General features: G+C 44.4%; 1 protein-coding gene across 2 annotated transcripts in view; it reads right to left on the bottom strand.

The window, feature by feature from the left end:
- Positions 1-9,568, bottom strand: part of OSBP2 (oxysterol binding protein 2) — a 131,231-nt gene extending 121,663 nt beyond the window's left edge. For both annotated transcript variants that reach the window (XM_026860051.1, XM_026860050.1), the window contains exon 1: positions 9,549-9,568. In XM_026860051.1, coding sequence (XP_026715852.1) covers positions 9,549-9,553 — 5 coding nt within the window. In that variant the 5' untranslated portion in view covers positions 9,554-9,568. The remainder of the gene's footprint in view (positions 1-9,548) is intronic.
- Positions 9,569-12,583: the final 3,015 nt, after the last annotated feature.

Consider the following 12,583-nt stretch of genomic DNA (forward strand, 5'->3'; position numbering starts at 1 on the left):
AGGGGGAAGGCTGCAGCGAGCAGGGCTCAATGTGGAGCTGCATCTCCAGCAAGTCCGTTCCTGATGACTGTAACACCATAAGGCACAACAACAACAAAAAGAATCTGGGGACAACAAGGAGAGTTGTCTTTATCACCAGGCACACCAGTACCACCCTCTGCACTCCCTCACCTGTATTCTGAACACACAGGATTTCCTCCCATTTAGGCTCTTCTCTGACTAGTTGCCTAGATGTAGTTCCCAAAGATAAAACCCCAGTTCAGAAGTATGTTCTGGTAACTACAAACACATAGGAGAAGGTGCCAAACTGCAACCGCCAGGCAGAGCCCAGAGCTCGCAGCCCAGCAAGGACACCAGCAGCTTCCCAGGAAGCAGGCACATGCTCGGCGTTCAAGAGAAACCTCTTGAGAGCTTAAAAATGCCAGAGGAAGCACCCAATTTACTGGTTTTATTACTTTTCAAGTAAAAATGCTAGAGATCCAGAGAGGAAAAATCCCACCAAGATTTGTGGGCAGTACTGCTGCCAAGTTTACTGCATCAATTAAAAGTTTATGAAAGGTCTGGTCCAGATCCTATCACCTTCACAGAAGTTAGTATAAAATAAGACCAGGGGGATGCACAACTTCCATGCATGGTGGCTCATCTTTAAGCAAGAACAAACAACACATGACCATACACAAGGTTAATTTGACAAATGCTCTTGCTGCACAAGAATACTGAAATGAACGTTAACACAGCAGATGAGAGCCTCAAGGAGTAATTTTTCTTGCTACAGCCTCTGCTTTTAAGTTTTCACTGGTCCTTCAGCCCTTGGGAATGGTGTTAAATGATAAGAATAAAGAGCAAAGACATAAGAGCACACAGAACACAGTACAATCAACATTAAGACCAATTTTTATTGCTATCCCACTAATGTACTTTCATACTTAAAATACTCAGATTGGCAAAAATATCCTGTTTTTTCAGACTATAGAGCTTAGGGGTGTATTTGCTTTGAGCACAAGACTTAGCGAGTCTTGCTAAGATGGAGTGTGGATAGAAGAGCTTGCTTCCAAGAATTTTTCCACAGCTGCAAGCAGCTCTTCTTAAGCAAGTTACCATCAATGTTAATGTTTCAGTACCAAATAAATTTTCTTCAGAGACACTGCATGAATTATGGCCTGTAACCTCAAACATCACTTTAAAGTCATCGCACTTCTGACCTTCTGCCAACTTTCAAACAACACTAAAATTATACTGCAGAATTTCTTTCTGTATGAAATAATTTCTTACTGATAGATATCTAGATGCAAAGCCCACATGGTTGCATGACATATTTCTTCCTCTATTTTAAGGCTTGGGCACAAGAAGACAAATCTAAAACTTCACATTTAAAACCCAATCTAACTGTTGCTTCTCAGCCCTTGACCGTGAACTCCTCAGTTCAGCAACTCCTCTGCTACAGGTCTATGTAGTATGGAGTGTGAAAGCTGGTTTCTACATGTGCGTGCAGCGCAGAGCTGGAGAGCTGTTCATTCGGCTGCATTTTCTCACCAAATACAACAAGCTTTTGCTTCTGCTAAAGGCAAATACTCAACATCAGCAGGACAACAGCAATTTCCAAGACCTCCAAGACCCAGAAACTTTATTCTGTGACAAAAACCCCCATGTTTAGTTCTATGATCAGCACACATACTACTTTTGGTAGCAATTACCTCTGCTTCAGAGATCAGTATATATAGCTGCCTGCCTTTCAGAACTGATTTGAGTCGCTGGCATAAAACTGCTACCCAAGTCTGAGCAGAAGAAGGGAACATGTACTTGAAAACTGGAAGAGACACTCATGTATTGGAGGTACCTCCAGACCTCCACTATCCATGAAATGATTAGATTATCCTTTGAGGACGCGCTCCTGAGGAGTGTGGACGTTAACAATCCAGTGAACAGACTTTTCCATAAGAACTGATGAAACAGGGGAAAATGCAAGCAGGGTCTTAAAACATGCCTGCAATGTGAGTGCATGGGGCACTGTGACACAATGTAAGATCTTTCCCATTTCTTATGACAGTACCCAAAAAATAAAACAATTTTGGCAGCTGACTTTTCAGCCGCTGGAGATGCCAGAGATTTTTTTTTAATAGAAATCAAAGAGTCAGCTGCTTACTGGCCTGTGATTTGGAATGGCAGATCTCTTGGATCAAATCCTGCAGATACCCAAGTAACCTTGGCCAAGCACATCTAGACAGACCTGACATCTCAGCTGCTTCACCTGCAAGACCAAATGCTCAAATCAAGTCTCTCAGTGTTAGTGCCTTGAGACCTCTTCCTGAACAGTTATATCTTCATTACCATCAGCCTGCTTTGATGAACATTGCTCATCAGGGTCAATCAAGCCAAGCAAGGATGAAGCATAAAAAAAAAAGTTACAATGGTTAGAGCAAGGTATTAAATTTAGGGTTTATGTATATGTACAATTTATGTATATGTACAATATATTATAATACAATATATATGATACAATAGAGATTAATTTTATATATGATTTATATTGTATCATATAATCTGTAAGAAAACTCCAGAACAATAGGCAAGCACCAGGTGACACTGTTTCTGTATTTACCTTCACAAAGTAAATGCAGACACAGTCGGACTGCTCCCGGCACCAGGAACACCACATTCCCTCTAGCGCACAACTGTACAAAGCATGTACTTCCAGAAATTCATCTCAGGGATCCAAGTCACAGCAACACTCTGCACTGGAATGAATGCTCTGGGGCTGTATGTTCTCTGCAGAAATCCTACGGATATTGACTGTGGGCTACCAGGAACAGAAGAGTTAAACGTACAGTCAAGAGGCAAAGTCAGTGGCACCGTTCTCACACCTAGACAAGGATGAGTTACAGCTTTAAGTGAATTTCCCAACTGCTCAAACCAGACGTTCAGTGTTATTTTAGTGTACTGTGTTGCAAGAAAATTTCCATGGGGCAATAAGACATTTGGAGCTTTTGAATTAAGAAATATTTGAGATGCTTCGGCATGGTCTGAGACCTGCCCTCTTCTCTCACCAGCTTCATGATCCTCTGGTTAGAGTCAAGCCTAGCTAGTCTCCCAGACAGCACTTCACAAGACACTATCACACCTTCTCGTGAAGAATCAGCTGCCATCCCATCCCTCTCCTCTACACAGGCAAGGTTCACATGCACAAAAGCAGTGCCAGCACTTTATTCAAAGTCACTACTTTCCATTTCAGCAGCCACTTTGGGAAGCCAAGGCCCTTCCAAAGAAGCCTGCTATACACATACACAAAGGCAAACAAGCAATTAATGAGCAAAACCACATTTTGCCCAATCAGGCCACCCACTCCAGGCACCCAGCTGCTAAGGCTCCTGGGAAGCAGAAGGTCCCAAAGCCCCATTGGCAGTCCAGGCCTTCATGCTTCATAAAGGGCATTAAAAACCTCCATTCCCGAGTGCCTGAGAGTTTGCATCCAGCAGCTCCCGACAAAGGGATGGAGCTGAGAACAATTTATTTTTAGACATCAACCTCAGCAATGTTAATTTCTGTTGGAGACATATCAAACACCTTCTCTAAACACCTGCCTCCTCTACCTCACTTACTTTCAAAATTAGACTGCTTGAGACAGAACCAGAGATTTATGTTTGCTAATCAGGATAATTTAGATTGGACAAAGCAAGCAAAGAGCTAATATACACAGGGGCAACAGCTGGTTGCTTTGCCAGTGGAGAAAAACCAGAAGTGAAAACGGGAAAAGCAGAAAAATATTTGCCATATGCCTTAACAGCAATCAGCATATTGACACACTCCCCCAGCGTGGTATGAGATACAGATAGTTACACCTTTGAAAACAAATAGTGACAAGTACAGCTCAGCACCAGAAGGAAACCAGCTCTCAAGCTTTTTCACAGCTTTACATTTTCTCCAGCCAACAGAAGAATAATTCTGTTGCATAGTTTGAAGTGTAATATGTTGAAGACCAAACATTTATACAAAAGCATTGTCAGGTGCCATACAAGAAAGGCCAAATTTGGTCTAAAAGTCTCCATCTACACACATGCCGCACTGCGCCTAGGCGAGTCCAAGGCGGCGCTGGCAGGACAGTGACTCACGCCCCATGTCTTTCTAGCACTGCCAGGAAGGACACGGAGCCCCGGGGGTCTCGCCCAGGTAGATTCCGCTGCTGGGAGGTTTCCACCAAAGGGTGGACACAGCAAGTCTCCCTCAGGGAGGAGGAAGACCCCAGCTGAGCTGCAAAGGAAAACAGCCCACTGCTTACCAGGTTTTCAGAGCATAACTTCCTGCAAGTGAAAAATAAAGCTGTGCTCATCCTCCTCCTTCCTTCCCAGGATACACCAAAGTGCTTCTATGCATGAAAACTCATTTTTCTTACCTTCTCTGCCCATTTTTATTTCTTTATTCTTGTAAGCAAGATGCAGGAAGGAAAGCAAGTTTAAACATTCTTTTTTAAATTCTTTCTACCTCTGGTAAAATAATAAATACTGTAACAGGGAACGGAAGGCTACTGTAGGGTATCTTCCCACAGTCCTATATCAACCTATGAAGGAGTACAGACCAGTGAAAAAGCAATAAAATGTTCTTTTCCCAAGCAAGCAAGCTACATCACATCATATTCATGCTTGCTTAAGACTAAACTAAGCTGTTCAGACTACAACACTTGCATACATGAGCAGATTCTTTTTATAGAGATCTGCCACAGCAGGAACTTCTCTTGAGGTTACATTAAAGAGATAAAAGGTGCACTTCATACCAAGCAGTATGATGTGCCTTCACTAATTTCAATCACAGGAGTGTTCTGAAACCAGACAGTGATTTTAAGCATTTCTGCTAAATTTACATCCCTCAGGCTATAAACTGGCCCTCAACACACCATACATAAGCATCATGTTGTTAGCTTTGTACGGGACAAAGACAGACAATAAACCTCCCCACATTTTCTCCCATTAGCACCTAGAGTAAAAACATTTAGGGTGAAAGACAGCTTTACAACACCGGGCAAAGCCCACCGCCCCAAAGCCCATCACATCTCAACTTGTAGGTCCCACACAACAGGCTTGGGTCTTGCATTCCGTACTGTTCTCCTTCCATCTGACAAAGACACACTCAGTAGAGAGGGGGGAAAAAAGACAGCGGTCCCAGACACACACTGCAAGTTAAATATCACCAATTCACATGCAACTCTTGCATGACCTCTAAAAGTTCCTTCAAAGGCCAAGAAGGGGTTTTTGATACAGGGCTTGACGCACTGTGGCTTTTCTTAAAGCAATTCCTACCAGGGAACCTCTACTGATGTGGCACCAGGAGGGAGGCACGAGCTCACCTAACAACGTGGTCTCCATCAAGTCTTCTGCACAGTTCAGGCTCCAACCCCAGCAAGACAGTATAGGACCCGAAGCCACATACATCCTGCTGCCAACCACAATGTAAGGAAGGGAACCCAGGTCTGGGCAGCGTGGAAGTCTGATCAACAAAGCCTTATCCCATAGTCTTGTCCGAGCAGGGGATATGCACATTCCTGCTGGCAGTATGTGGTCTACTGTAGCACACATTTGCCATGGGTTATTAACACTTGGTTAGTTGTATATAAAATCAACAGCACAGGTAACCCCGCAGTTCCATAAATAAACCACAATTTGTAAATTAAAAATACACCTAATGGTAACAGTGGAGTTTACTTACATGACACATGGGACAAAGGGCTTGCTAAGTTTAACTTATTTCCTTTAAAAGGCAAATGAAAAACAGAGAAAGTATTTAAAGAATGGTGTGCTGAATGCAGGACAAAAATATAATTTCCTCCATACTGGTGATGATGCCCTGCTTCAGGGTAACACCTGCTATGATTAGAAGCCAGCTTACTACTGGCATTTAAGCTAGTTACTTTACAAATTCTTCCTCCCTAAAATTATAGAAGTTTTAAATCTTCACGATGGAAATGCCTCAGACCAAGTTCACAACAACATTAAAACCACTTCGTTAAAGATTACGTGGCTCCTACTCCCATTACAACAACCCAGGACACAGCACAGCAGTCACATTACAGAGGAAAGCTTCGCTGCCACCCTCCCAGTGCTTCACCACAAATGCGTCACTGCCTCCCTGCAGCACCCATGGGGATTTCTTCTCCCTAAAGCTCTCAGTGTCCCACCTACACTGACAGAATTTGACTCTCACAATCATGACACCTATTACAGGTATTGTGCGCTTAGAAATCAAATGTAAAAATCCTGATTAAATCAGTCTCATTCCCACAGCACATGCTTTAGGCTGTCTCTAAAGCAGGGGATGATGACAGGTTAATATATTAACCTGTAACATCCTCAAAATGGAGAATATCCGATACGGGCAACCAGAGAGATATTTCATTACTGCACTAATAAAGGCATCTTAGGGCTGCAGATGCAACAAAGAATTCAATCCAACCCAGTAATTACAGACCTTATCTGTGCTGAGATACAGTGCTGCATTGTCTAAAGGTACTTATAAGTGACAAACCAGGGCCTGATGCCTACAGGCTGTAAGGAGGAAAAAAATGGCTTATTGCAGTGCAGCAAAGGACAACTTGCTAGGCCTCCGCTAGACTTCCAAATCTAAAACTAAACTTCCACAGAGCTTGCATCCATAGGTTTTTCTACTCCAAAGCAGACGTCTTTACTGCTTTTATTATGGTATAAAAGAAAGGGACAGAGAGGAAGAGGTAGATGCCTCAGTGCATCCTTGAAGTTTACCTACATAAAAATGCAGACTCCTCAGAAAACAGTTCAAGGGCAGCACCACAGCTGGGAAGTCCCACAGACTACACAAGCAAAAGCAAACAGGTAATAAAATACTAAATGTGTTATCTTTCAGCTCCTAAGCCAATCCCACTTCTAAAGGGATCAGAAACCCAACCAGGTCTTTGTCTCCCCAAGTTTCCCCAGCAAAACACCGTATCTATTACAAGCTTTTACTAATAAAACCATGAGATAACAGTAAAGCACTGTTTAATCACAACATACATTTCAGACCGGCTTGCCAGTCCTCAGGCTGTCCCAGTGTCAGGCAGAAGTCCTTCCCTCAATTAGGGGACAACATGCAACTTTAAAATAAAAATCAGTTCAGTTTTATTCTCTAAAGTAGTACAGTCACAAGCAGTGCAGAAATTGAGAGCTGGAAGTGCTGGATGAGTAACACCAGATTTTACACAGCCAAACCTCTCAGTACTATTAAAAAATCAACTTTAGAACTGGCAGAGAGCATCCGGTGAGATTGCACTGTTCAAGCTATGCTGAAAGCACCAGTGTCCCGATTCCTCCCCAAAGCAGCTTTTCAGATTTATAAGCAGCTCCTGCTCATTTCCGAAGGCAAGGCACAGAAGAGCCCCAGACCACAGGGGACATAACCTGCAGCCCGTCCCTTACCACCTCCCCCACGGGGCAAGCAGAGGAGGTACAAATGAAAGGACCAGAAAGATGCAGTAAAGCAGCAGTGATCTGTACACACCCAGCTCTCCTCACTTCACATCTGGGTACGTCCCCATGCAGTTCTTCCCCTGAGGTGCTCCACCTGCCCTCCCCAAAGCCAGCACCCCAGCCACAGCTGTCTGTCCCCGATACTGGCGGTGGAACATGAATCAAGGAGGAAATAAGGGTCTCATGCTGTGAATCCCCTGTAGCAGGAATGATGTGGGGTGCCATGGAAAGGGGGGAAGTCTGTGAAACAGCCCAAAGTATCCAGACACAGGAGTTGGCAGTGATAGACACAACATGGCTTTTCTTCATGCTCCATCACTATCTGGAGCACTGAAGGCAACCTGACCAAGTTCTACGCATCAGAAACCAAATAATGACAGAATGGTACATTAACTGAGTCTGGAAGATGCCTCAGGAGGCCTCAGGTCCAATCTCCTGCTCTGAGCAGAAGCAACCAAATCAGGTTGCTCAGGACATGCCTAGCCACAGCTTGAACACAGTCAAGTTTCCTCCCCTTCTCCAGACCACAATCCAAGTATTCATCCCCCACTCCAAATTAAAACACATTTCCTTGTGTCAGCATAGGGTTTCCCATGCTCTGACACCAGCCTGTTGCATCATTCTGTCACAAGCAGAGCCAGGCTCTGTCCTCTCCACACCCTCCTGTCAGGTAGCTGCAGGCAGCAGTAAGGTCTCCCCTTCTCCCCTCCAGTCTAAGCACACCCGCATCCCTCCACCACCCCAGCCTCATCCTGGGGAGCTCCAAACCAGACCCACAGCCCAGATGGGCCTCCCCAGTGCGGAGCAGAGGGGATGGTCCCTTCCCTTGAAATGCCAACTGCATGACTGCTAATGCAGCCAAAGACACAGCTGACCTCTGACGGCTCCTGGTCACCTTGCTGTCCACCTGGACACCCCAGGGGCTCCTCTGCAAAGCTGCCTTCTAGCCACCTACCCCAAGGCAGGGCTTCTGTTCACCTCTGCTGAACATCCCATCATCCTGTTTCTCCAGACTGCCACGGTCCCTCTGAAATCCAGACCTGCCTGCTGACGTAGCCACCTCTCTGCTCCATTTGGTATCATGCACAGACTGGCTGCGAGTGCACTCACCCATTAATAAAGACATTATAAAGCAAATACCAGGACTAATGCGGTGTAATCTTATCACGTCTACCAACAAAAAAATCATGTTTAAACACTACACACTAACAAATATCAAGCCACACAGTACTCCTTGACATGATACAGCTACTGTGAACATCAACACTACATCAGCTTCAGAAGGGGGTCCTACGTATTGTCTCAAGACAATGGAAGTACCACACAGTTCAGCAGTGTGAGCTGATAACATGCTGTGCATGCTCAATACAAATCATACAGTATTAAGGTGATATCACCTTTTGTACCATCACAATATGACTTTTGGTTTGAGTACTCTCTTCCCTCTTGCTTACAAAAATAACATCCCAGAAGAGATTCAAAGATGGAGAGCCTGCAGCAGTCTCTCACCAACAGAGACCACAAGAGACCCCCCTGGCAAGGAAAGGAAAAAACTGCTTGGATAAAATAAAGCCACATTTTAATTTCACCTGACCACACACTATAAACCTGTAGTGCTTTTTGGTCCACAAGCTCTGCTGGGGAACACCTCAGTGGTAACATGGGAACAATAAACAGCAGATAAAGAGCATCCAGCATCAGTCACAGTAACACACACACTTGGAATCAGCAAAGCTGGAATGTCTCAATCTTTTAAAAATAAAGGATGAGGCTTGTGAAGCACGCAGCCCTGACACGTAGCCATGCAGCACCACCCGAATGCTAACACCCAGATGCCTCCAAAAAGGACTTCAAACCAAAGGCTGAAACATAACTTCATTAACTCTTAAAGCTGCAGGCAATGGTGGCACCCCCACCTGCTGTACATCTCCACATTTTTAAGACAAGAAGGTGCTTATTTAATCATGTAATCCTCACTCAAGCACAGTCCATCTGGGGATAAGGGGCATGTCTTTGTCCTACTTGCATGAGCACATCTCAGTCACCCATGTCCATTCTGCAACCAAATACACCCCAACTCACCCCATCTTCCGAACTGGGACCGGTGTATTTTTCACACGTTTCCAAGAAGAGCCATCACTCCTGACAGTTGCAGAAGACCTGAAAAAAAAAGTTTGTGGAACCACCCCTGTGCATTTCACAGAAAAAGAGAAACTTCAAAAATCATGGAGATTCACAGAACTGGCAAATTAGTTGCCATGGATATTTTCTGCTGTGACAAATACTTAATTCTGTGTTTGGATGAGTGACAGGCACAAAGTACCAAGTCAGTTGGGAAGCGCCCAACACCGTACTTCTGAAAACGTGGCTGCACTTGCAGCCCAAAGTCGCTGAACACTGCAGGAAACATCCCTGAAGAAACTAAGCAAGTAACCTGAACGCATGCTCTGGCAACAGGAGGTCGAGTGTCTTCCCAGAAGAGCTTTACTGCCCATCCAGGGTTACTACTGCAAGCTCCTGTTATCACATCTGACATCTATACCATGGAAAGCAGCAGTTTGCTGTTCTTTAAGACCACACAGCTGCAGTGTTTAGGTATCCGTATCAATCAGCAAGCTTTAAGTAAGATCTTATGCATATAGCAGTAATATGCAAGCAGTAGGTGTGAAGGACATTTTCCTGCTCCATTTTTATAAAATGCTTAGCAGCAACCTGCTCGAGCTATTAATAACAGAATAGGAATCACTGCTTTGTGTTAAAGAAGGAAAAGAGAAAGGCACAGACTCCCACTTCACCAAATTTATCTTCACATGCATTGCAGAGACTGCTTTAAACTGCTACACGTGCCCAGGCAGTGCTCTTCATCTAGAAAGATTTGGAAAATTAAGACTATTTTTAGGGAAAAAAGGACCTCCCCCTGAGTCGCTGTAGGGACACACATCTATTCAGTCATGATTTCAAAGGAGAGATATCCTTGAAGAGTTAGATAAAAGATGAAAAAAAAAACAAAACAAACAGGAAAGTTGATAGAAATACAGTTCAGCCCAAATCAGTATGAAAGGGAGGCCTGTTGGATGCAGGACAAATACCTGCAACAACTAATTTCTAACACATGCATGCTAAGCAGTCAACACTGCTTACAATTGCTGCAAAAATTTCACCACTGCCCATACAAGCACGGGGAACTGCATGACATAACTTGGGAGCAGCAACCAACCCAGCAGTGCAGCAATGTCATACAGTCATGAACAACATCACCTGGTGACAGCGGGAGGCCAGGATGACTGAGAGCAACAAGCCATGTTTCAGAACAGTACTCCCAGGAACCCACGCTTGCAAAGGTGAAGTGAATCATGTAAGCACCTGGAAAAGGACCAAGGAGATTTGTTCTGCTTTTATCCCAGTGTTGCTACTGACAATCAAATCATGCCACTGGCCTGTAGTTCCATGCTTTCAATTTGCATTTTTAATTCTGAAGTTGATTCATACACAGCCTGAAGGCTCAGCACTGGCGTCCTCACACACACGCTTGTGTGAGTCAGCAATCACTGACCCAACAGCTACAAGCACATCCAGCTTTGTTATCCTCCAGCTTTAACTCCGTTTGCCCAGCCTGCAGTCATCAGACAGAGAAATATTAAGTAATTCATTATTAAACAAGCTTTTTGATCGAAACCAAACACAGGCTGATATAAAGTGCAGAAATATCCCTGCCAAGGTGCCACAGGAACGATTAAAATAATTGAACCGCATAATGAGGACTTGAAGGGAAATTTAATACCTCCAGTTAGCTCAGGTTTTGAAGCACTATCCTATTTAGGGGACAAATCTCCAGGATGCTACAGCACGGCAAGCTGTCCGCCCTCCAGACAGCAGGCTGTGACAACTCACATTTCAGGGTGACGACCTGAGTTGTTGGCCATCAGCACTAGATCTGAAGAGACCTACAAGAAGTGCAGGGCTCAGATATCACTGCACGCTTCAGTTACCTAAATTACTCGAGTAAGTTACCCAGCTACAATGCAATTTATACATAAGCACAGAACAATACAGAGAAGCAGCTCAACAGTCTGACCTGCTGGATGCAACATAAAAATCAACCCACAGATAATGAAAGTCCAAGTCATTCAGAAGCAGGTTACAGTGCTCTAAATACTGCATGTTGCACTGATTGAAAACTCCTCTTTGGAAGGAAATCAGGTAGGTTAAAAGGGATACTGCAAGGAAAAACACCGCAGGTTTCTCACATTACTTCTGACAAGAAAGATTAGCTCCTTCACCAGTGACTCACTGTGGGTCCAGAGGATGACAGACCATGCAAGCACAAATTTAAACCTGTAATCGGAGCAAGTGAAGTCAGAGCTGAATACGTATTACCCTGGAGAAAGACAGGCATAGGAGCTACAGCCTAAAGGCAGTGACGCTAGTCACCTCCACACACCTGGAACAGAAGAGACAGCCATATCACTCCTCAAGCGTGCCCAGCAGCACACACTGAAGGAAGACAACTCAAAGGCTGACGACAGTTTCTCAGAGGTGAGCAAAGCCACTGTTGTCACGAAGCAGCAGCCAGCCCACACAAGCCCTCGGCTGCAAAAGGCAGAGCTGAGCAGCAGCTACCAGAATGTGTGGGAGAAACACTGGACTGGAGCAGCAACCTTTCCCTGCCCTTGCAGAGGAAGGCTACAGCAAAGGTGTGACCATACCTACATGTGCCAGAACAATTGAGACCAGAAAAGGGTGACAGGCATCTTACCCTCCCATACCTATCCGAACAGTTGAGCTCATAAATATGCTTCAGACCTTGCAGTGAGTGATGCTACCTGAAAGTTCATCATGCAGTTGACCTTGAGACAGCAACACAGGCTGCAGTCATTCCACACAAAACCAGACCGCATTGCTCCTCTCAAAATTTTAGTTCTTCACAAGACAAACCAGCTACTTTTGCTACAGCTTCATAAAATAAAGGACCTGGGCCTGTATACTTGATTTAAGATTATACGGGTAGAAATAAATCATCAAGATAGTTCATGGCTCTTGTTGGCAGTTTGCAATCAGCAAACAGAACGCAGCAGGATACTACAACCAAAGGAACAGATAAAAAAAATCCTCACACA

The sequence above is a fragment of the Athene cunicularia genome, assembly GCF_003259725.1.
Source record: "Athene cunicularia isolate RWA chromosome 15 unlocalized genomic scaffold, athCun1 chr15_part1, whole genome shotgun sequence".
In the NCBI taxonomy this organism is placed as follows: Eukaryota; Metazoa; Chordata; class Aves; order Strigiformes; family Strigidae; genus Athene; species Athene cunicularia.